At 38.0% G+C, this 25,226-nt stretch overlaps 1 protein-coding gene across 5 annotated transcripts in view; it reads left to right on the top strand.

The window, feature by feature from the left end:
* Nucleotides 1–5,358: 5,358 nt before the first annotated feature.
* The window catches only part of STAU1 (staufen double-stranded RNA binding protein 1), a 25,884-nt gene continuing 6,016 nt past the window's right edge, over nt 5,359–25,226 (top strand). For 2 of the 5 annotated variants that reach the window (XM_035900862.1, XM_009645457.2), the window contains exons 1-10: nt 5,359–5,427; nt 10,059–10,335; nt 11,175–11,299; nt 13,081–13,237; nt 14,890–15,028; nt 15,762–15,927; nt 21,492–21,590; nt 22,923–23,153; nt 23,716–23,859; nt 24,708–24,854. In XM_035900862.1, coding sequence (XP_035756755.1) covers nt 10,143–10,335; nt 11,175–11,299; nt 13,081–13,237; nt 14,890–15,028; nt 15,762–15,927; nt 21,492–21,590; nt 22,923–23,153; nt 23,716–23,859; nt 24,708–24,854 — 1,401 coding nt within the window. In that variant the 5' untranslated portion in view covers nt 5,359–5,427; nt 10,059–10,142. The remainder of the gene's footprint in view (nt 5,428–10,058; nt 10,336–11,174; nt 11,300–13,080; nt 13,238–14,889; nt 15,029–15,761; nt 15,928–21,491; nt 21,591–22,922; nt 23,154–23,715; nt 23,860–24,707; nt 24,855–25,226) is intronic. The other 3 variants (XM_009645458.2, XM_035900864.1, XM_035900863.1) reach the window with 3 other exon arrangements.

Raw genomic sequence — 25,226 nt, 5'->3', positions numbered from 1 at the left:
CCCCGAGCGCTCCAGGCAGGCGATGCTGGCAGTCTTTCTCTGCCCAAAGCCCCCATTTCAGCTCGGAGGGCCCCGGGCCCCCCAGGAGCAGGGGTCGGTGGCAGCACGGCTGGGTTTGGCTTTCTGAACCCCTCGGAGAAAGCAGCCGCAGCCATCCCGCTTCTTCTCGGAGGGCCCCGGGCCCCCCAGGAGCAGGGGTCGGTGGCAGCACGGCTGGGTTTGGCTTTCTGAACCCCTCGGAGAAAGCAGCCGCAGCCATCCCGCTTCTCCGGGTTGCCCAGAGCGGGTGACAGCAGTCACAGACTTGTGCAAAGTCTCAGGGGCACATGGTCTTGGTAGCAAAACTCCTGAGACTGAACTAGACTTGTCTGACTGTTCTGATAAAAGGTGTAGATAAGGTGACAACAGCAGGAGACGCCCCCAGCCTTCTCCTTGTACAGATTGCGGTGCAAACACCGAGGCAGCTGGTGTTAGCAGCATTAGCTTTCTTTCTGAACACTGGCATCACCACACTTTCTCCTCATTGCCCACGGGGTTTGGCAGCCGTCGCTGCACCAAGCTCACTTTTATTTTCACCGGTTTTTGATCACAACACGAGTTTTTCAGGAGATGTAGCAGCAACAAGTTACTTTTAAATCTTTACGCTGCTTCTGTCACTCCTAGAGGTTATCCAGGGTTTGATTTGTTTGGGTTGTCCATCTAGGTGATGCTATAACTAGTAATGTTGACAACCACTTTTCGGATTTATGTGTCTGTTGGGTATTTTTGTCGTTGCTTTTCTGGCAGGTTTAAGACAAACTTGGGAGGAACATCATTTGGAATGTAAATGAAGGCTAGGTGTATATATAGCAGTGAAATAAAATATCTGAATGAAGTCCTTTGTCTGCTTTTGGAATAGTATGTTTATAAAATCTTCTTTCTTCTAGCTGGCATGTGCAAGTGTACTACCTAGTTCCCTGGCTGAAACTGGCAGAAATGTATTTTTGTTTAAATATTAGTGAACATGAAAATTTGAGTTTTAATAGTGCAGCTATAGTTATGATGTAATAAAGCACTCTTTGATTTGTCTGTCGATCATCTCGTACATGCAACAAATTTGTACATTCAGACTTTTACACAGATATTCACTGGATATCTGTCATATCTTGATGAAAATCTGAAAGAGCCCATGGGTCAAATTTTTTACTGTATTTTCTATTTTCTCACGTTGGATCAGAATCTCATTTCAAAACTCTCCTTAAAGGATGTATGCAAGATGCAATGTTTTTATTATTATTTTAAGCAGCCACTCTTCCTTTGTTTGAAATTTTTCATAACATTTATCATTAGTCATTTTTTCACTATCAGTACCAGTCAGTCAAAGTATCAGGTATTTTGTGGCAAAATTAAAGTACTCATAGGTTGAAATAAACTTGGGGTGACGTAACTGTACAAAGTCAGAGCAAAACTGAAAACTATGCTGTGCCTTTCAGATCTTACTGAAGAACAGCAACTTTATTCTGAAGACATAGGAACTTGCAAAAAAAATTTATTTAATTGCTTTGTCTAGGATCATTGCCGAGTTATTAGAGCTCTTGAAGATGCAACTGGAACAGAAGAGGTGATCTGTGCGCTGATTACCATGTTATCTGTCATCAGTATCAGTGGGCTTTTTTTTGACCTGTTCTACTGCAGGGGGAAAAAAAAATTCATTAACTATTTTGTCACAGTACTAAGTCAGTGAGAAGCAAGCATTTAAGCATTTATCTTTATTCATGATTGACTTACTGCTTTCTGGTTTATTATTTTGCATTATGTTTGGAACTGTGTGGTTTATGTGTACATCTGCTAGTTCCCTCTTTTCCTTCAGATTTTACTTTCAAATTTTAGCTTTTTATCACCTGTTCTCTTATTAATAATCCGTGTCTTAGCTCCCAATCTAATTTGCTTAACATTTAGCGTTTCCATCCTTGAAAATTCATCTTGTCAGTACTCAAAAAGAGCATCATCTTTTTCTACAGTGAATGTTGCCTTTGAGATGTACCTTGTCTTACCCAAATGTTACAGAAAAAGATTTATGTAAGAAGAAAACGTTGTTCAGCTGGTGGTTTACATTTTGTGTAAATAGCCTTAAGTCTGTGAAATTTGTAGTCTTTTTTTTTATCTTGATTGGTAGTGACTATTAATTCAGACTTTCCAATTGTAAATAGTTAGATGTTGTTCTTAAACACCATTGCTGCAGTCAAGGGCTTTAGGATTTTATGCTGTATATTACAAAGCTACCACTGATGTGGGTTTTTCAAAGGTGCGTTAGGAAATGAACCATCTCAACAAACCTAGAATTTGTGGAGATTTGTTCTTCCTGCTCCAAAATGGTCGAGTGTGGGACAAAAGGGACTCAGCCAACACATTTGAGTTATTTAAAACTCCTTTTTAAAAAGGGAGGAGAGAAGGAATCTTTCTAACCAATATTTTATCTAGGTAATGAATGCACTGTAATATTCACCGATCTGCAAAACAACAGGTGAAAGCGTTGTTGTTGAACAGCGGGTCTGTTCGATGTGACCGTACGTTCTGATCCGAGCTGGTGGGGGTTGGCCTCCTCTGTCAGACCAGCTCAGCAGATTGTTCCTGCGGGGCCGGTGAGCGCCACTGCAATGCCGTGCTTTTACCCAAACGAGGGCTGGTTGACATTAAGTGGCAACAGAGCTACGGCTGTGTAAAAATACAGGTGACGAAGGGGTTAGTGAGTGTGTGTTGTGCATTCCACGCTTCCTTTAGTTGTTTCAGTTCTGCCTAACCCCACCTTGGATACCTACATCCTTTTGCAGGGATAGGACTTCGGGTTTGTGTTCTAGTTGTCTGTCTGTGAAATAGGGATAAATGAATTTTCTTGCTTTGAGAACAGAGTTCGTTGTTGGTAAGGCACAATTAATCCTCCTTGCTGTGTGACTGAAGGGTCGGTAACGGTTCAAATGCACAATGTTATAAAGCATCTGCTTTTCAGCAAGAAATTAATGCTTAATTTAAAACCTCATTTCCTATAGCTAAAACTTTTTCTTGGATATTGTTTATGACATGATTTTTAGTTGGTGATGTCAAGAAGTCCCTGTAGTTTGAGTCTTAATGCTTTTGGCTGGTATCCGTTCTGTTTCCCATTCTACTCTGTTCTCGTTCCATGAAAAGCCCTCCCTGCCTGGTGCTGGTGCGTCCTGAGTGAACGCAAAGGACGTTTTGATGGGGTACACATGCAAGTTTGTAACCAGTAGCATATTAAGAATGTTGTAATTTCCAGCCTTCCAAATGCGCACATCCTAAGGAACAGGACGCCTTTCCATATTCTGGTCCTGACAGTGAATAAAAGCTATTTCTCTGAGGGTTTAGTCTCTTGTATTTTCAAGTGGTTTATCAGAGTTCAGAGCAAGTCTGCGGTAGGACCCGTGTGAGATCCCCCTTTTTGCCAAACCTGTTATTTAACAAGGCCATTGTCTTCCTCTGATAAGAGCCGTAAATGTACAGGTACACAAAAGCGTGTTCTAAATGTACAGGTACACAAAAGTGTGTTCGCAGTCATGGGAATCCGAGCTGGGAGGGACTCAGGGAGTGAAGCAGTCCATCCCTCTGCGGTGTCGGGTGTGCCAGCCTCATTCTAAATGGGTTTATCAATGACTTACAGTTTGCCAATAGTGAAGTCGCCTCTGTCACCCAAAGCAGTACAGTTCATTGCGAACATTGCTGTCAGAAAGCATTGCCTTGAAGCACTTTTAAGCCTCTTGCCTCTAGTTCTGTCACTTTAAGCATGAAGAACAGATTATTCTTTTCCACTCCAAAAACCTTTTATGTACTTGAAGACTGCTGGTTGTCAGGCCCCAGCCAGCCGTCTCCTCTGCAGCATATACAAGCCCAAATCCTTTAGTGTTTTCCTTATAGCTTATCTTTTTCTAAAGCTGAGTGGTTTGTGGTCTTCCTCCTTTCTTTTTGCTGACTGGGTCCACATCTATCTTGAAGCATGGTACCCACGTGTGGGTGCAGTGCTCCAGCTGAGGGCTCGATAACACTGACTACAGAGTAGAAGGACTACTGTGGGTATCAGGCTGTTTTTCCATTTCTGCGTCTCAGTATGATGACTGCTTTTTCTAAAAGAGCCTGTCAGCATTGGCTTGTGTTAGGTAATGATGTTATGTTGGTTGTGACTCTTCTCCCACTCTGCTGGTGTCAGCTGGTGGGTTTTCTGCCCTGTGTTCGATCAGCAGATAGTGCCTGCTCAGAACCTTGTGCACCACGTGCTGAGATGAAGTGATTCTTTTCTGAGCCTGGTTAGACCACTGGTGATGGCTGGAGAAAATTTAGTTGCCTTTATACAACTTGGTTTTGATCCCGCCTGGGAATATTACCCATTTCCTTGTTTTCCAGGTGCTTAATTAAGCCTCCAGAAAAGCTTCTAGGATTGTAGGATTGTAATCCTCTCATCTCCCTTCTTCACTCTCCAGTTAAAAAAATAGGCACGATGTCTGCCTTTTTCAGGCTCTGTAGCCTCATCTGTTCTGCTGGACTCCTCCAAGATGACTGCTTACAGTTCTAAGATTTGTTGTGGGATTTTGAGATGGCTGGCTGAAGTAAATTCAAGCACTTGTTTGTCTACGTCCTCTTCTAACCTAAATCAAGACTGAGATCTTACCCATTTTGTTGCTGGTAGTAATGTTGCTAGCATCTGCGCGCAGTTGGCTTTAGTCGTGGAGAAGAAGGATTAAACACTTTGTGCTATATTTGTAAGCAGAATAAAATACGTTTTGATTTCCATTTAGAGCAGTCCATGCAGTGACAGGTTTCATATTCAGTACCAAAACAATCTATTCTAAAATGGTTTTAGCTAGGTTGGTATTTTTTTTTATATGCCTATTTATGAGTGAAATCATTAGACTAGAAACTTAGCCAAAAGATAAATTTTATGTCAGATTTTTGCAGTTACTAGCTGCCAGAGTTTCTCAGGTTAGTGGCTTGCTTTTGGGTTGTGAATAAAGGTCTGGGTCTCGTTTCAGTAGCTGTTCGCTAGGTCTGTTAGGAAGAAGCTTAACTTCTACAGAACTGGAAGCCTTTACTACAGAAAGAAAATTTGCAAGTGACTTTATAATCCTGCAAGGAGCGTTATTGTGAGATTCCACTGTTTGTGTAAGCAAAATCACTTGGCTTTGGGGAAGGAGCAAGGAAAGAAGATTCTCGGATCAGTCTTGAGCAGTCTGTCAGTGAGAATTTAATGGTCATGCAAATTCTTGTCATCCAAATGGAAGAGGCAACCTCAATGTAGTGGCAAGGCATTTGCTACAGAAGATCTTTTTGTAGCTTTAGGAAGCAAAATGCTAACTCTCTGTTTTTCCTTTTAGGCATTCTCCATCATAAATACCCTATTCAGAACTAAATCCAAATCTTCACTCTCTGGATCTCCTAAAGGTACAGGAAACTTACTTAAAACATTAAAGTTTCTTACCTTTTATTTGCATCATATTAAAGAAACCACAGGTTGTGGTAAAGGATGATTATCCACAGGAAGTGTCTGTTTTTTGTTTGATCCTCTGGCTTCTATCTGCAATACTTTTGAGAATTATGACACAAAAAAGCCCCAAGAGAACTTTTATCTGAAAATGCTGCATTTTTTATATAGGAAGTTTTTAATTTATTTTTGGCTAAGTGGACTGATACTGTGTTCACATCTTTGTGCATTTCCTTGCTTGCCTTTTGGTTACCTTAGTGGCTTCTGAACTTTGCGTTTTAATGTATGCAAAATTTCTAGGAGTATTCCAGGCATTGATGCACCAAAAAAAGGAAAAAAAAATCTAAAAACTGGAGTGGGTAACAGTGCTCTGTCATCTAAAAATCCATCTCTCTAAGTTTATTATCGTCCATAGGTCATTGAATTGTTTGATGGCAGCCATTGCCGTCATGAGGATAATCTTCTAGTGCAACATTGTCTCAATAAAATTTAAAATATCAATGTCTGAGTTAGTGAAAAGTAGGTGTGGAAGAGTGGGAAAAGAACAAGTTAGGTGATTAGCTGCTGGCTACGATGATATGAGTAAAACATTTGTTCATTCACCTATCTTTCAATGTTGGTCGGTGGTTTTAAGTTCTAGCAATGCCTCAAGGATTGGATAGGGGTCAGTTATTTGGACTAGTAATTTGTCTTGGAAAGTTTGAAGTAGCTAACCCCTGATTACGTGGAAAAATCACCTGAGATACTGGCATCTCTTTTTCTATCCACTGAAACAGCCTTTATAAGTTGTTAGCCTCAACTTTCTAGATTATGGTGCTTTTTTGTGGAAAGTTAGGATTTTGTAAGCCTGTTACAAGGTAGAGGGCATATTGGTTTGTAAAAGCACTGTAAACCCTTTTATAATCCCCAAATAACCTATAATTAAATGTGCAATGGTGGACAGTGAGATCCTATACCCTAGTGAAATATTTCACCCAAATCAACAACAGTGTCATAAACTTCACAGGTAGCTGAAAAAATACAAACAAAATTCCAGTTTGTTTTGTCAGGCTGTTCTTTGAAGTTGCTTGCCAAAGTATGAGCTAAATGTTTTTAAAAAGAAAACATAATATATGTTTGTATATATAAACTTGTAAGGTCTAACCTTGTAAGTTACTACCTAGTGTCTAAAATTGTCAGAAATTTGTAAAGTGGAGTTTCAGCAATTCACAAGATGTTTTTAAAGCCTACTTTGCTTTGGTTCTGCCTGAATTCAGTCTAATGAACTCTGAAATAGTTCTAAATTGGTTATAACTTACAGGATATATGTTCAACTTTTGATCTGAATATAAAAACATGTGAGACTGGTGTATCGGTGAAGGAGAGAGAAACACGAAGATGATGTAGCAATTTATTTAGAAGTCATGTAGAAATTTATGTAGAAACAAGCATTATATTCACTTAGGTTAAAATGATACTTTCTTTGGAAAAGTTTTATTTTCATTGCAATTCAGTTCTCTCCCTGATAATAAATTCCTGTTCAGCTGTGGTGAAAGACTGGCATGCCCAGGTACTCAGCTACTTGAATGTCATGGGGATAAACCTTGAACAGCAGTGCATTCTACAGGTTTCAGATTCCTATTTCAAGTAAAGATATAGGTTATTGATTCCTTAAAATTTCTTTTTGGTTGGGCACTGCAAGTTTTCTTTCTTCCTCCTTCAGAAACAGTGAGGGAAAGGAGTGCTCACTCAATCCTGTTGAGTACATATTTTCTTTCTTGCTAAATTAATGCCTCCAGAGGCCGGGTATTTGTGTGGTAGTTTTGGTCATCATATCATGGCTACAGTTGTAATTGCAAAGCATTTTGCAAAGAAGGGTGGGTGGGATTGTTACCATCTTACAGATGCATAAAGTGAGCTGTGCTTAAATGCTCAATACTTGGTTCCTCGTGAGGCTGGAAGTCTTTCAGATTCCCAGAAGGTATCCAAACGCTGAACTCTTCCAGTTTGTTGAAAGGTTGGGGGAAAGCATGTGGTGAATTTCAGCGAGATTTGCTTCAGACCCTTTCCTAGGTCCTTACTTGGTCTGTTTAGAGGTGACTGAGCAGCCAGGCTGTGGAAGAAGTCGGGCAATTGGTCTCTATGCTAAGACTAAGCAGGTTATGAGCTGTGGACATGTCTGCAGCATTTTTTTTTTTTGTCTGATCATGGAGTTTGCACAGCTGAAGTCTATTCGAAATTGGATCGGTTTCCAAAACCTTATTGTTTCGAGCACTAGGATGTGACCTCAAGTCTCCACAGATTTCTGTGAATAATGGGTGAATTTTCTGTCCTGAATATTATTCTAAACCAGAGGTGTTTGAAGAAAAGCTTTTTCAAGCTGAATACTGATAGCTATAACTCTTGATGGAGAGAGATCTGGGTAGAGAGCAGTCTGAGCCATACCGCTGTGCGGTTCTGTAGTACTCTGCCATAAATATAGAAGGTGAACTAATAATACCCTTGTCAGGGACTTCCCTTCTTGGGGAAAAAAAAATTACCAGGGATTGGTGTACTGTTCGTGTCTGCTTTTTGACTAGAAAGCTACTTTAATGTACATGTTCTGGAGCTGACATTCCATGTTCTCTAAAACCAGGTGATGGCAAATAAATAAAGGATACTGCTTTGTGTTATTGACTTCAAAATAAAAAAATTTGGTGCTGTCTGCTCAAAAGGTGTGGATTAGAAACTGTTTAACTTCAGTTCCTTTGAAGGGCATTGCACTTCAGCAGAAAAGGAGAATTAGCTTTTTTTATTGCGCTGCAAGACTGTGTAGTCTTTTCCAGGCAATTACTATTGTTGTGTTATGTTTGAAACTTTTCAGTGTTTCTAGTGATGCTTCTGGGAATGAACCTGAGTGATTATAAAATTCTTATCCTCGAGTCTTATTCCACGTACTTTTCATCTTTGTCTTACAACTTCTTGGAGCTCCTTTAGATAGATGCCCTAGTACCCTTTCCACAGTTATAATGCACCCAATGTGTAACTTCTGCAAATTTAGTAGTGGGATTTGTTTTGAGTATAATCTACATATAGGTCTTCGGAACTAATGAGATCTGATTTAATTTCGCTCTCTAGTAAAAAACAAAGTTACCCAACCAGTAGTATGATAAGGCTGACATGTTTTTGATGTTTTTTCAAAGTAAAAATAATCCAGATGATAGATTTGTTGGTGTTATCTGTTGTTGCCCCGTAGATTCTTTCCTCTTCTCTTATTAATAAATAAATAAATCTCTGTATCCATGAATGTATTCACCTAGGTCGTCCTCTTAGGTTTGTTTTGTCAGTAACTAGCTAAAAACTTCACTCTGACTCATTGCCGCTCCTCTTACATTTGGAAGTCCATTCACAGGTTCAGAATTTGAAGCTTACAGAGCGCTAGTGGAGCTGTGTTGCTACTAATAGCTCCCTGGTGGTATCCGGAGCGGTGATTTGTCTTCTCCTCTTCATCTATAAATTATGAAAGAATAAACCTTCTTTTGCTGCCCTAATAAAATCTATAGGTGACCAGTGTATGTGTGCATGTGCCTTTGTGTGTAAAGCATATTTACTTGGCTGTAAAATTTCTTTTTAATAAATAAATTGATATGTGGCTCGTAAGCGGATATGGGCAGCTGAGCTCTGGCAGCAATGATAGCCTTCAAATTGGCAACCTGTTAGTGTATATTTAGGCTGAACTGTCTGAGCATGAAGATAGTGTTGCATCCATGTGTAAGAGAAATCTAATGCTAATTTGTCGGTGGAGGAAAGACCATCACAATACTTCACATCGACTGGTGCAAGTTCATCGCTTGGAGATGTGTTTTCTTAAATGAACATAGATGCCTATGAGCACTTTTCAGCGCTTGTTTACAGTGTTGCAAGGCCAAATAACTCTAAATTGATGCTTGAACTGTGACTGAGACACGTTCCAACTTAAATGGAACCTTCAAAACGCATGTAGCTTATAAAGTTTATGAACTCTTACACCTTCACTTTTCCCAGTCACAGCTACATCGGCATTTTCTGCTGGACACCAGTTGTGTTCCCCTCATAAACGGCGAGGCATTCTTCTTGGTGGTCCTGGAGGGGGGAAAAGTATACGATTACAATAAAGGGTGCATGCTCTACATAGTTTTTTTGTAAAGACTGCATTTATTGCTTGCCCTTCCGAGTTCAAAACTTCAACTTCAAATGGTAGAATGCATGAAATGTAATTTGTTTGTGAAAGTTGCTCTTTGTTTAGTATATAAGCAGCAGCTATCAGTTTAAGTAACTGGATTTGCTTTGTAAGTGGATTCAGTGATGAGGAAAACAGATGATAGCTGCCTTAAATGAACAAGCATAGATAAAGCTTCTATACTGCTTCTCTTTTATAAATGAAAGACATGAAACTTAAATGATAGGGCATACAGATTGAAATATGCTGTTGAAACTGGATGCATAAGTGACTTACTGCTTAGGGAATGGAAACAACGCATGCTTGACTGAATGCCTTTTCCCCTTTTTGCTGACGGAGAAATAATTTCAATAGATTATTAGTTAGAGAATGCTAAATATTTAGTATAATCTTTTTTTCATCTTTACATTTTAGGTCAGCAATTTGGCTTCATCACACTGAGTTTGCCTGCATTCAAAGCTGTTTACCTACAGTAATCTGCTCTGGTTGGAAGTGAACATGTCTCAAGTTCAAATTCAGAATCCTTCTGCTGCCCTTGCAGGGAGCCAAATATTGAATAAAACCCCATCTCTCTCACAGCCTTTGAGTATTCCTTCTACCACTAGTTCTTTGCCCTCTGAAAATGCAGGTAGACCTATCCAAAATTCTGCTTTACCCTCTGCATCAGTTACATCCACCAATGCAGCTGCAGGTAAGGTTGAGTGTCTGTTAATAAGTGCATATATTCTTAGCGTTTATAGTTTGGCACGATATATTCCTTGTGTCTTGCACCTAAAAATACTTTTAAAGTAATATTTATCCAACTACAGTAGCTTGTAATGCTTTCTCCCTATTGAATGAAATCTGTTTGAGGCAGATAGAAGTGCACTTTTCCACAAAGTTCTGATAATTAATTGAAATGTTTGTAATAGTAAAGAATACTTAAAATTGGGTAACATTGAATTTTATAACATTGCTATCCATCTTTTCTACAAGTAGCTATTTCTAAATATAGAAAGTGTTGTTTGAAATAGTTTGTTTAGTTCTGTTGTCTTTAGTTCTTTTATGACCAGTTTAATAAGTATATTCTACTAATAAAGTATAATAGAACAAATAAAATGTAATAAATAAAAAACAGATAATGGGGAAAAATAGGGGAAAAAATAGGAGAACGAAAAAGAAATTAACTTTTTGAAATTATTCAAAGCAAGTGATAATGATGAATACTTAGATTTGCTTCTTGAAAGGTGCTACATGAGATGCAAGCTAAATGCAAGAGTCTCCTAACTTCATACTTCTGGCTTGCGTTAAAACATTAAATTCAGTCTTGCTGTCTTTTAGGCATGTGCATCGCTTGGAGATCCCAAAGTTCAGTAGATTGTTGCCAGTTTGGCTAATGAGCAGAGCTGTCTATGCCAGCAAATCTTTTCTGTGAAGTAGTGTATTGCAGACAACTAAAAGCTAAGCCAATGAGACTTGTTTTTTAATTAAAAATTGTAGTAGAGTTCATAGCTACTCGTTCTTTTATCTGATTTTTATGTAATCTTTCAGCTCCTTCAAACATGGCAAACCCCAAAGAGAAAACCCCGATGTGTCTTGTGAATGAGTTAGCCCGTTTCAACAAGATTCAGCCTGAGTATAAGCTTTTGAGCGAGCAAGGTCCAGCTCATTCTAAGGTAAATATTCATATAAGTTTCTTATTGCTGCTGTTCATGCTATTTCACTTTCAGAAGCGGAAAGGCAAAGTATATGCTTTTGGTACAAGAGAATAGAGAATAATAGAGAGGAATGTGGAGCTCACCAAGTTAGTGATGTTAGGGAAGTGTGAAGCTGTTACATGGGTACTAAAAAGTTGGTTTCCCAAAGTACGTGAAGCTTGAACATACCTGTTACCTAAGTCTTCAAAAAAGCTAGGTAGTTTAATTTGTTAGCTCCATTATGAGATGCTTGACTTTGACTTTAATTTAATAAAGCAAGGTTTGTCCCTTGCATTCCGCTAAAAAAAAATTTGTAATAAATATGGACGATCGTTACACAGTCACTTTCTAGTGAGTTGTTAAGCTTTTATTCTACATCTTGCTTTGTCTGCAAATTTTCTGTGTTCTTCCTGTGGTGCATTTTAGTATTTTGAGATTAATCCCACCAACTTGAAAAGATTAAAATAGTGTCTTAGTCCAAATTATCCCGTGAGAGGCAGGAAAATTTATGGCAATTATGTTTCTTTAGGAAAAATGCTACATAAGGAGTTGTAGTGCTTTTGTGTCTACGTAGTTGGCAAGGTACAAATCTGTATTTGCTGATATGCCCAAAATAAGTTTCATTAAAAATTAAGAGTTGTTCTCTCTTGTGCACATCATAACTGAATGTTGCTTTGCTGTTGCTCTGTTTTAGTTGTAAATAAAATGAACTTTTCTGTCCTTTGGTGTTCTGTTCGTATGCAGAGAGCATTTTTCAGGCATACAGCGGATATACGAGCAGTGTGTGTTACTTCAAAGAACACTGAAGAAGGGAGTTTTAGCATTATTAAACTTTTTAATCCTCACTGAAGATCTCTATTATATGAGAACTGAGGTCAAGGTGTACAAAGAAAATCAGCCTGGGATGTGTCTATTTAATCTGACATCATCTCCTTAATGTGTTTCCCAGAATGGTGGTTTTTGTATATTGGAGGAATTGCTTTGGAATTGAAGAATACTAAGAACTAAAATCTTTTGTCCAAAATATGTGTAATGTCAGCTTCGATGTGCAAAGGAGGCAAGGTTTGCATTTACAAAAAGTATTGGAATAACATTCAGAGCATCTGTTCACTTGTGTTTTCATTCTGATTGAAATTAAACTTCATTTAATTACCAGGGAGACCTTGGCTTGCTGTTGTCTGATTAATTTGAGAAAATTAAGGGCAATGTATATCCTTCCTTATCCCACATACTTAAAAAGAAGTGCCACAGAGCTTTGCTCTGTAATCAAATAGGCTTGTGCTCACCTGTGGGTACGTAGAAGCTTTTGCGGTGCAGTGTGAACTTACATTTCTTCAAACTGCTGAAAAATATCGTTAAAAAAACCCACAGTATTAAAGCAAGAATTGCGCTATGTGGGATAAAAAAGTCTGAATGCCAAGGCTGCTGTTCAGAGTAATGTTGTCATAGCAGCTGTCCACATAGCTGTAGCCTCTATACATGTTGTGTCTGTTGATTTTTAGCCTATGTGATCTCATGCAGTATGCAGGATAGTCACTAGCTACAACTATGCTGAAATTCTTAGTTCAGTAATCAGGGAAATGTGTCAATGTCCAAAGTATTTAAAATCTGGAGATGACACGGTAGTTGGGGAAAGCTTTGATTACCGTATTCTCAACTTTTGCATTACTAAAAGACTCACTGTTTTGTGTAAGAGGGTCTAATAAATTATGTGAATTCTGAAGCAGCTTGTAATAAAATTAATGTTTTCTATTTTTGAGGTGTTTACAGTGCAACTGACTCTTGGGGACCAGCACTGGGAAGCTGAAGGAACTAGTATTAAAAAAGCGCAACATGCGGCAGCTGCCAAAGCTTTGGAAGGGACAAAATTTCCTAAGCCTACGGCTCGTCCATCTCGTAGTGAAGGCAAGAATCCAGGTATATGCCACAACAAACTAATTAAAAATAATAATAAAATACACGTTTCTTGTTTTGGTATGTATTTTAAAGTTGCGTAAGGATGAATAAGAACAGTGATTCTGCATATTTAACAATGGTAATTGTCAGGTTTTGTGAGAACATCATCTTGATTTAATCTTTGATCATTGTAGGCAATATAAAAAAAAAAAAATCATAATAACAAGTTAAAGTGTAGGGGTTTTCCATCAAATCATTCAGACTTGAAGAGCCCACTGCTTGACTTACTGTTTTGTATTGTAACACTTGGTGGAATCCTGGAAAAGATGTTTATCCTACTCTTAAAAAAAAGAAAACTAAGTAAAAAGAAAAAAAAAAAGCCAACCAAAAAAAAAAGCCATGAGGAATTTGGTTACAGCAAAGAATAATCTTTTGCTTGGGCAGATTAATGTGTTTGGTAATTCTGATAGGATAATTCAAATGCTTGACAGTAAAGACTTCTTTGGAAATGTAAGTTTAAAAAAAACAAAACAAAAACCCCAAAACTGTTACATTTGTGTTGAGGGATTGCATCAGAGCTTTGGAATTTGCATCACTTACACTACTTTTTAAAGAGAAATAGATTTTGATTTGAATAAAAGCATTTAAGGTGTAGTTAACTATGTTTAGGGGACCTTACTAAGATTGCTTTTCAGACACATTTAAAATGCAAAATTAAGTGTGAACTAGCTTCACATCTCAGCTGCATGTGTGATTGTTTTATCTTTACTTAATCACTTGAATGCAAAGCTATTAGGATACATTACTAAGTTCAGCACAGGTTAAAACTTATCTTTTGTGCCAGTTATTTTGATATCACCTACATTTTTTCTTTAGAAACACTTAGTACAGTCAACAGTGAAAATATTAGAAGTGAGCGATTGCTTACTTTGTCTGTGAATCTGTTCTGTAATTTCACTTTCTTTTGGAAATTGTCTTATACCAAAACACTTGTACTACCGTACACACTGATTTTTGAGCCAGTGAGGCCTGCAATAGAAAAAATTACCATTTACGTGACTGTTCTTTCGCAAATGAGAATAGTCGGTGAGTCAGTTCTTCATCCACGCGGTATCTGCACAGAGAGAAATGTTTATAGCCCTCAGTAGCAATATACCTGCCTTTTGAAAAGGCAAGTTGCAATTTGGAAGTGAGGAGTCATAAAAACCATTCTTAGGTCGTTGAGTACAAAGAGAAACACTTCATCAGTCTCAGCAAACAATAGAAACAGAAGATACGTAGCATGTCTGTTAATTTAATTTAAAAGAGTTTTTTGGGGAAGAGAAATTTCTGTTCTGCACACGACATTGTTAGGTACGCTGTGAAAATAAATACATTGGTAGCTTGACAAGTTTAAAGCAAAATAAAAAACCAAAAATAAACAGCCCCCAGCAAATTCACTTTTTTCTAACAGGATTTGTCACATCTGTACTGGGCTGCTAATTTTATATGCATCATGTAGACTTATTTTCTTTGTGTTCACTAGCATTTCTATTCAGAATTCATTTATTTAAGGTACTGCATACGGCAAAACTTGAGCTCATTTTTCCCTGCTTTGAGACAGCGTAAGAGTTTAGATTGTTTCTGTTCCTTATGAAAATTGGACAACTCTCTTTATATTCCTTTTTATTTAGACAGCGTAACCCCCACGGTGGAGTTAAATGCACTTTGCATGAAGCTGGGAAAGAAACCCATGTACAAACCGATCGATCCTTACACGGGGATGAGATCCACTTACAACTATACTATGAGAGGTGGTACTTATCCTCCACGGTATGTATCATTTAATTTTTTTGATTTTGCAGTCTTTGAACTTTGAACTTCTGCTCTCATCTTCTGAGTGCTTTGACACTGTCTTCTGCAAACTAGTGAAAAATACAATGTCCCTTAAAGGGATATTCAGCTTGAAATGTAACCAGCTTCTGAGGCAAAAGATTTTGATAAGTATAGCCCATTAATACCTGTAATTTGTCTTATTTAAGGTTTTTTTTTTCTTTGGGGGGAGGGGAAAGGCAGGAAAAAGGGAACTGAACTAAATCATTTGAGTGTTTTTGAGGGCATTCGGATATAGCCAGCTTCGTGAAGTGAATAGCTAAATATTAGCTAAACATTTCTTGCATTTCCTTTCTGTGTAAAAGCAGAAGTGAAGAAAACAATTTGATGCTTTTTCTGAAACTATTTAAATTAAAGCTTCAGTTTTATATGGGCATAGGAATTGAGAATTCAAAACTTACTGGCTTGCCAAGTCTGTAAGACAGTAGTTACATTGTCTTTCTCTGTTCCAGTTGGTTAGAAATGTGTTCATATTGTAAAACAATAATACTCTGTTTCAAAGGTCTCTCCCTAAGATATACTAGACTTTAAATCAAAATTTAGCTTTTTAATACTAGCGCTTCAGTGCTGAGTCGTGGTTACTGATACCCAAGAGATTCATCCATGTAGAACTTAGGTTTCTGTTTACTTTGTAGGCCAAACTATTTGCTTACTTAAACCTCTGTCTTTGCAGGTACTTTTACCCATTTCCTGTTGGGCCCTTACTTTATCAAGTTGAGCTTTCAATTGGAGGGCAGCAGTTTCATGGGAAAGGAAGAACAAGACAAGCTGCTAAGCACGATGCAGCTGCTAAAGCACTGAAAGTTCTGCAGAATGAGCCTTTGCCTGAGAAACCGGAGGTGGGAATTAATCTTAGTGTTGTAAGCATAAATTGCTAAGATAAACTGAGATATTGTTGTAGATTTTTTCCTTATTGAGAGGAAGATGACAGTTGTGAAATTTAATTCTGTGTAGTAGTGTTGACATAGTTGTGTCAATAGAAACACTTTGATTTAAAACCATAAATTTCTATGGAACTAGAGTTTTTTTCCAAATGAAGTTATATTAATTCTTTTGCTGTCATATTTTTCCACAGCAATGCTTTAGACCTCTGTCAGATATGAGCACTGGAAGCATAGATAGGAACTAATATCTTATCAGGTACAGATCATATACAAACTCCTGAAGAAGTGTGTAAATGGGGTACTTGCGTTCTAGTATGGGTAACATAGAAATCAGACTTGGGTTTGCTTCCTGGGCAAAATTCCTACATTATTTTGAAAGAACCGTGGAAGTTCTAGAAGAGCAGGAAGTTCATGAAAGTAGTAAACTCATACAGACATTCTGATATGAATGTAAGAAGCAAATTTTTATCCCTCCATATATTTATGGCTGCTCAGCACTTTCCATTCCAAGACCCTGTTATTGTTTTTCTCATGCTTTTTTGTTAAGCTGATTTAGGCAGAAGGTCTGGTTCTGTGCACACAAGTGACTCACAGCTTCTGGGGCTGGTTGCGTGCACCCTCTCCCTATCTGTTGGCTGACTGCTTTGGCCAAAGACTACTACAAAGATTGTGTTTAGTCTTTCCTTTATGGGCTTATCATACCTGTCTGAGTTATGAGGGCTTCATGTTAGAACTAAGAGTAAGAGATCTATTGATGTACTCCATGATGGCATCCAGATTGTGTTGAGGAGGAGGCCACACAATACAAACCTAGAAGCACGAGAGACTAGGACGTTGCCAGAGGTGAGGAACAGGAGGTGGAGATTAGACTAATAACTTACCACCTAGGGAGCATGAGAACTTGCTGGATACAGTCTGGCTATGTGCTGAGAAAGAGGGAAAATGAAGACTTGGGCAAGAATGTAACAAGGCATCTCAGACTGGGGGAAAAGAAAGTAGCTGGGAACTACCAGGAACGGCAGAGCAAGAGGAAAGAAGATTGAGGAAATGTGTTGTGAAGCCAAGGGACACTGAGATAAAACTTTCAAGTGTGGTTGTGGGAGAGAGCATTGCCCAGACAAGTAGGCAAAAACACTAGATCTGATGGTTCAGGGAAGAGGCACTGATGGCAGTGGTTCAAGTAACAGAAAGCTTTCCTGGAGGAATGTAGATTATTGAATGATGGAGGCTACTAAGAATCAAGGGATTACAGATGCTGTTGGGGAGAAGACAGTGATGCTGAAAGAGTGGAGATGAGTTCTGCACTGAAATCTGGAACTGGTGATAGGCAGAGTGTGATCAGGGACAAGCTGGAGGGCTTCACGCAGGAGAGGTCAAGCCTGAGGGGGATGTTCCCCTTCAGTGCAGGGAAACCCCAAATTCCTGGGTATTGTCATTATGTGTCAGTGATGCATAACATCTTTTTGCACTTGCCCTCGTGGAAGGATAACCTACTGTCATCAGCCATTTTTCCACCTCAGGTAGCAAAGTTCTGTGTACTGGACCTAAGGAGTCCAACTCTGCAGAAAATAATAGGATCACATGTAACTGAATTCTTGCCTGTTCGCTTTTTTAGAAATGCTTCTGCACAAGTGACTTTCTGAATACTTACAGAGTTGCATTTAAAGTTGAGTAATGTGAGGTCTTCAGAAAAACTCTGCAATTGGCTTTACATGACCACGTATCCTTTTCTATAGGTTGCCTCATTCAGTGTAAAGGGTGTAAATCGAGAGGCAAAGGAAGTAAACCTGCAGAGTCTCCCCCGTTTTTTTTTTAACGACATGATAAGGGAACTACTACTGTGAATGATGCAAGATATTGCAAGAATGAAGAACTATTTTACAAATAAAACAGTTGCAAGCTCACCAGAACTGAATGCTGCCTTGACCCTGCTATACATATGCTGAGCAAGTCAAACTTTCACAAGAAACATGCATTTGTAATTTTATTTTTGTATTTATGTTTGACTTGTCTACAAAATGAACAGTAAGAGATGCAGTTATACTTAAGGAGAGTAATCCTTTGAACAGAGAGTGCAGTTTTGCAGTAAGTACTCGGATAAATCAGATCTTAATTTGAAGTTTGGTACTTAAATGCTAAGTTCATTAATATCTGTGGCTTTCAAATATTGTAGTTTTAGGAATGTCTGAGGGAATCGCTGTTTTCGTAACAGCGTTTTGCACTAGACAAGATGAAGATAAAATAAGGAAGATTTTACCACTAAGTGAGCACTGTTCATTCTTGCATTCAGTGAGGCAAGGTCCTTGGAGGCTATGGTAGTGTGAGATCATAAGAGATGCAATTATAATGTGTGTGTACAATGGAGGCAAATTAAGATTTCACAAGCAAACATAACCCTGATACTTTCTACCTGTCATTTGATGGTGTCAGTAATTTTCCTTTTAAATGTAGTTATTTTTGTGTATCCCATTTGTGTGTGTGTGTGTGTAAACAGAATGTGCGTAAGCTTGATCTCTTATATTTTTTTAGAGGGGGGTGTGTAATTTTGTAATTTTTTAAAAATTATTTTTATTTTACAAGTTTCTGTATTTACGGGATTTTAATCTTGTATTTTTACATTAGAAAATATTCAGTGCTTCAGAAGAAATCATTGAATAAAATGTTTAGACTTCAAGAGTAAGAATGACCATTTCCTGGCCTTCTCAGACTGCCAATGTAGACGCAAGTGGCAGGAAAAAAAATTAGCTATATTAGCTCTCAACTGGACAAAGCCCTGTCTGAACAATTCAATTTAATTTTAAGTCTGCTCTGCTAGGTAGGAGGCTGTAGTAGGAGACCTTCAAAGGATGCTTCCAACCTAAATTAGCCTGATTGGAGTTAAGACACACTGACAAAGTTGCAGTACGGGGTTACTTTGCACATTCAAAGACAGAGATGATAAAGCATTGATTTAAAGCTTAGAAAACATAGAAAGCTGTTTTCTAGCACAATTCTTAGACAGAAATTCTAATGTTTGCCTGAATACTAAACCCAGAATTGCTTCTATGTCTTTTGCCAGCTTACCTGGTAAATATCACCTGCTCTTTATACCTTTAACATGGAAGAAAATAGTCAGACTGATAGCTCTGCTGGAATCATTGTAGCTCTAATCGGCAACTCCACTGGTTTTCATAATTTGCTTATAAGCAGTCTTTGAGGAATTACGTATTGAAAGAGTTCCTAGAAAAAGGTGAATCCCTCTTTAAAGTAGTATATTACTTTTGCAATTTGCTTGGGAGTTTTTTATGACTTTTGTGACTGGGGTTTTTTTTTTTAACTTGTTAGAGATGGATTTGAACAATTTATTGAGAGCTAAGGGTGTTAAATGCTTATATTCATGGTGTAATTCTGATTTAGAGGCATAGATTCCTTGGAGAGTTTAGTCTATGTGCACATGCACACTACTTTAAAAGCAGACTTTATAGAATCATCTGCCTTGAGGTGTGCAGGGGAGGAGGGAGAGCATGTCTGTGTGGTTAGTTTTAATTTATAAAATAAACTGATCCAGAACTCTAATAGAGGCAAAATAAGGGATAGAATAGCTATAGTCTGCTAATTGTTATTTTGCTATTAAGTTACTCTTTCTAGATAAAGGTATCGAAGAAAAGTACCTGTGTTTTACCCCATGTGAACAGACTTGGAATATGTCACAAATATACATCATAATATAGCAAATAATTCCATACTATTTATTTGTATTCTCTTGAAAGGATATTAAATGGGAAAAATCTAATCCAATAAAGAGAAGTCCTGGTCGCCTTTGCAAGGAAAAATGTCAGAATTTGAAAAACTAGAATAAATCTGAAATTACAGGGTGGGGAAAAATATTTGTAGTTACAGTGATTGTGCTAATGTTTTGACAGTAAGGGTAGTGACAGCTCATTCCTAGAGATGCTGGTAGTAAACTTGTAACACCTAGACTGTAATAAAATAAGACCTTAGTAGTTCAAATATTTTTTTTCTGGGTATATGATGCTATTCCTTTTGAACTTACCAATTGCATTTGAAATAGGTTTTAGACTATGATGATCAAGACTTTTGACTCCTGTATTCAATCTTGGTTTTGCCCATTTTTACCTGCGTTGTGCCTTCTGCTGAGGTATAGTATGGTTCCTCTAGCGTAGGTGTTGCCTTCACGTTTCTCATGCAGTCTAATGCACAGTGCAGCTACCTTCCTCCTGCGGGAGTGGTGCCATCATGCGGGCTCAGTTTTCGCAGCCCTAAAGATGGCCCTATGTATGCCTCTGTGGAGAGGTTGGAGACTGGCTGTAGTAGTGGGATCGGAAGTATTGGATGTTATCATTATAAAAGGATATTGGGCTATAGGTGCTCTTCTGAAATGTTTGCAACTCGAACCTGAAATACAAGGTCAACCCATAAGAACAGTGTGAACTCTGATGGGACAGTGGGAGGAGTGAAAACCACAGATTGATTTTACTCATATTTTGTTCTGAGATGGGAAAAGGCTGCTTTAAGTGGTGGAAAAAAAAAAAAAAATTCCTTCATGTTTTAATCTAACTTTTAGTAACAGACATTGGGGATGCTTGCTACCGTCAAAAATCTTTTTAATCAATGAGAACTGAGAACTCACTAGCATATTTCTGCTGCTCCAATAAAATATTTAATTAATTTTTGTTACCTGGTTGCATAACTAGTATTGTGGCATGATGTAATTGGTGAAATTGTTGCTATTCATCTTTTATCATAATCTTTCCAATATCGCTGCTGGACACTTAGTCTTAAAATTTCTCTGTTGCTGTTACCGTGCCTCTTAGTTCATGTTGATCCCAACATCAGTGAAGACATTTTTGGAATCACAATCAAATTTTACCTGGAGATACGTAGAAGTGCCTGTAGGTAAGCTTCACCTGGCACTGCTGTCCTCCTAGCAGGTGTAAGTTCTCAGAGATGTACACCATTTGATTTAAGGCAAGTTCCTGATAGTATGTTCTTCAGATGAGAAAAAAACCTGTAGATGAAGCACAAGGGAGCATGTTGAAAGACAGGACTGTGCCAGGGTCTAATTAGCCATCCTTTATTCACATTGGTCCCATTCTCAGAATCTTTATTTTTCCTGCCCTTTCTCTTATCTGATACTGTCTTAGTGCTTTTGGTACAAACGTCCAATCAGCATATGAAAATCGTATTTCATAAAGGTACTTCCATTTGGAAATCAGTTCATTTAACACTTCAGTTTGTTTTTCTAGAAATAGATTTTTAAAGCTATTGGCCCTCGTTCCATTTGTTCTTTCCTGTAACGAGCACATGAGAAGGTGGAGGTTTGCTAGCTTTTACACATACACCTTAAATGAGCTTCTTAAGTTTCAATTCTGTAGTATGTGTGCTGCATTTCTACACATTCACGTAAAATGACAGTAAAGGTTAGAATACTTAAAATTTTGAGAGTTCAGTAAACTGGTTGGATGGATAAAATTCAATTTACTAGGATCTTTATTTTAAATAGAGTATGCTTCTTTTAGGTTAACGGAAAAGAACCAGATGATGAAAATCTCAATAAATCTGAAATAAGCCAAGTTTTTGAGATTGCACTTAAAAGGAACTTGCCTGTGAATTTTGAGGTATGTTTATTTTACAAGCTCTAGATTTGTTTTTATTAGAATATTAAGGGTACACATGAAGTTGAGTCTCTTCTAGATAACCCAAACAACTGACTTTTAACGTGTCTTGTTAGTTGTGAGTACACTTTTACCTTTGACAGTCACCCTGATTGTCTTGGAGTCTATATGGTAAAGTGAAGAAAAAAGAAAAATCCACCTGTTCACAAATTCATGCACTAAAATCATAACATGAGTGAACAGCTATGCTGTGGTGGTCTGTGCAATCTTTTTTCCAAGCTTTTTGAAAAATCAGTATTACAGTGAAGAAACAAAACACAACCCCACATTAATGGTTAGAACACTGAAGTGCAGGGTCGAGGCCAAAGAGTATAGCTCACTCTGAAAGACATTTATGGAAGTATTTGCTTTATTAAGCACTGATGTGGACTACCCGCAAGTTGCAGAATCTCACAAATAGGTTTCTTTTCTTGCCATGAGGTGACCTCATGTGCATCTTACTTTCCTTTCCCTTTGGCCTGGCTGCTTGCTGCCTCTTTGCCCCTCCTTGATCATTTTAGTTACTTGACTCAGTAGCTTCCATAGGAGCATCTCTTTTTCACTAAAATATTAATTTATCATGCTGCTTTCCTGAGCTGGCAGAGTAACATTTAAGTCAACTATCTGAATTATTATAGTAAGAAAATGCAATTGTGTGTAACTAAATTGCTTCTAAAACTGCTCTATGAAATTTTACATGAAGCTTTCAATTATTGCAGATTAGCCTGAGCATCACTGGTAAAAATATACTGTCACGCAAAGGCAGTTGTGGGTGGAAGTTCTTAATTCATTATTACTTTTTGAGTTTATGGGTATTTTGAAGTATGATGTGTTATGAATGGAGTTAGAAGACTAAATCTGTAGTAGGCAGCTATCTTTTAGATGTCTCCAGAATTCTTGCTTTCTGAACTAAAATGCTGGATCCTAAAGAATTGCTTTCTCTGTGATGTTCTATTACCGTAACATGATGTATTAGTGAGGTGATGTTAACTGTGTGGAAGTGCACACTGATGAAATAGAACAGTCATATTTTAATATTGAAAGAGTAAATCGGTAAATTAAATAAGATGGGTTAATTACTTGTATGTAAATACTGTTTACGGCTTGCTGCATCTGATCTTTTTAAAGTATATGTTTATTTGGGTGGGATTATGTTATTAGAGTGAGTACGATGTACATCTCTACTTTCTGGATTGTACAAGACTAAAATATCTTTATCCATAGTTCTTGAGAGAAGTTTGCTATAAACAATGTGCTCTACCATTTTTAATAAGTGTTTATCACGCTTTCACTCAGTTTTTCCCTCTGAAACAGGTGACCAAGGAAAGTGGTCCTCCCCATATGAAGAGCTTTGTAACCAAGGTGTCAGTTGGAGAATTCATGGGTGAAGGTGAAGGAAAGAGCAAGAAGATATCAAAGAAAAATGCCGCAATAGCAGTCCTAGAAGAACTGAAAAAATTGCCACCCCTTCCTACTGTTGAGAAAATGAAGCCACGAATCAAAAAGAAAACAAAATCAATAGTGAAGGTAAGAGACAAACAGATTGGAAACCTGACTGTTATAAATAGTCATCAGATGAGAGATGTTTCTGAGCTAATTATAAACACTCTTCAACTGCTCAACTTCTCTCAGCAGTCTGGTACTACAAACAAAATGGTATTTTGCTCCCACAACGGGGTTCTGACACCACTGGTGCAGCAGTTATCAGTAAATTCAGTATGAAAGAGACACCCTATAAAAGAATGAGTGGCACATAAAAATCAAGCTGACTTTCAAGCCTTAGACTTTACAGCTTCAGGTTTTGCATGATTTTGCTCGTGTAAATTCTCCTGCAAGCCTGTCCTTCCTAATATAGCAGGATTAGAGCTCGTAAAACTATTACCAGTGGTAGGTTATATGTGGTCAACTGTGACAGCAAAGCCAAATAAATTGAGTGTTTCTCTTTGGCTGTGGCAGTGTTTCATTAAGCAAATTTTATTTCAGTGTTTTTAAATTCTAGAGGTTAATGAAGTCAGTGGCACGCTGCATTTGTCTATTAAAACAACTATTCACAAATTTTGGCTTATTTCCTAAACATTGTTCTATGTAGCTGCAAACAAGTCCAGAATATGGTCAAGGAATGAATCCCATTAGCAGACTTGCCCAGATACAGCAGGCCAAGAAAGAGAAGGAGCCAGAGTACATGCTCATCACAGAACGTGGTCTTCCAAGGCGCAGGGAGTTTGTTATGCAGGTTTGTATGTTAATTTGAGAAATCTAGCTGCATGGCTGTGATGTCTTGGTTTTGGTTTGATTGGGTTTTTTTTCTTTTTGTTGGCTTATGGTAATCAGGTTGTCATGATGATGATATACAAAGTTGACAGGATTACGGCCAAATTTCCATGACGTTTATTAAGAAGATATCTAGCGGGCTTACACTCAAGGAAGATACATGTTCAAGAAAAGTGATCTGAATCATGTTTAAAAAAAGATTGCATTGGGCACCAGAAGTCTATCTTATAACGGCCTAATGTTTTAATTAACAGGAATATTAATATTCTGTTAAGAGATACTGAGCTTTTTGTATTTTCTAATGTAGGATTGATTAATACGAAGCTGGGTATCATTTCATTTCCCCCTTCCCCTGAGACCTTGTGTGTTGCTTTAGAGTGCAGCACTTTCTGCACTCTGCATTGCAAATCCCAATAGCGTGGTAGTATTTTTAATACTAAGTATCCAGTAGGCTCTAATAATACAGTGCATTCTCCAGACCTCTCTCCTATCTTGGCCAATACAGGAAAGTTAGTTCCTTTCTTTCCATTACATTAGTAAGTCTGCAAAATCTTGGAAAATTTGTCTGCTGTGATACCAGTTTTGAGCATTTAGACTGTTGCCAAGGTGAGATGATGAAACAGAGTTGTTTGCATGACTTCTGTTTGGGTGTTTTGTGCTTGGAGGCCAACGATCATTGATAATAAATGACAACTTGCTTAGACTAATGATCGCTTGATTCATAGCGTGCTCAAGACACAGATCACTGATAAGTGAATCCTTATACTACTGTTTAAGAATTGATTTGGTTTTTCTTCCTCTTTTGTCCAGGTGAAAGTTGGCGTACACACAGCTGAAGGAATGGGCACGAACAAAAAAGTTGCTAAACGCAACGCAGCTGAAAATATGTTGGAACTTTTAGGTTTCAAAGTCCCTCAACCTCAACCTCCAAAGCCAGCATTAAAGACAGAAGAGAAGGTAAGAGTCTTCAAAAATCAACCCCTGTTTGATATTGCAGCAAATGTTGAGTTGAAACGATAGCAGCTTTGCAAGGCAGTAGCAGTGTAGTAAATGCATGCTTTCTGCCCTGGCCAGGGAGCAGTTGCATTGAGGTGACTGTTCTCTAAATAATAGTGCATTTGGTGTACATTAAGGTTTCAGTTTTGTAAGTAAATCAAAGTCTCATTGAAAGGCTAAATGGATGTATTTCTTCTTTAGAGAATGGCTCAGAACCTGTGATAAATGAAGTACTTGGTCTTAGAAGCTTGCAGACATGTAGGTTATAGGACTTTGTGATAGGAATACTTTTACATAGCCTTACCACCAATTGCAGTTGAAAGTTTGTTACAG

The sequence above is a fragment of the Egretta garzetta genome, unplaced genomic scaffold (assembly GCF_000687185.1).
Source record: "Egretta garzetta isolate BGI_Z169 unplaced genomic scaffold, ASM68718v1 scaffold188, whole genome shotgun sequence".
In the NCBI taxonomy this organism is placed as follows: Eukaryota; Metazoa; Chordata; class Aves; order Pelecaniformes; family Ardeidae; genus Egretta; species Egretta garzetta.
The sequence above is the reverse complement of the archived record's forward strand: the minus strand, read 5'-3'. Positions and strand labels throughout refer to the sequence as shown.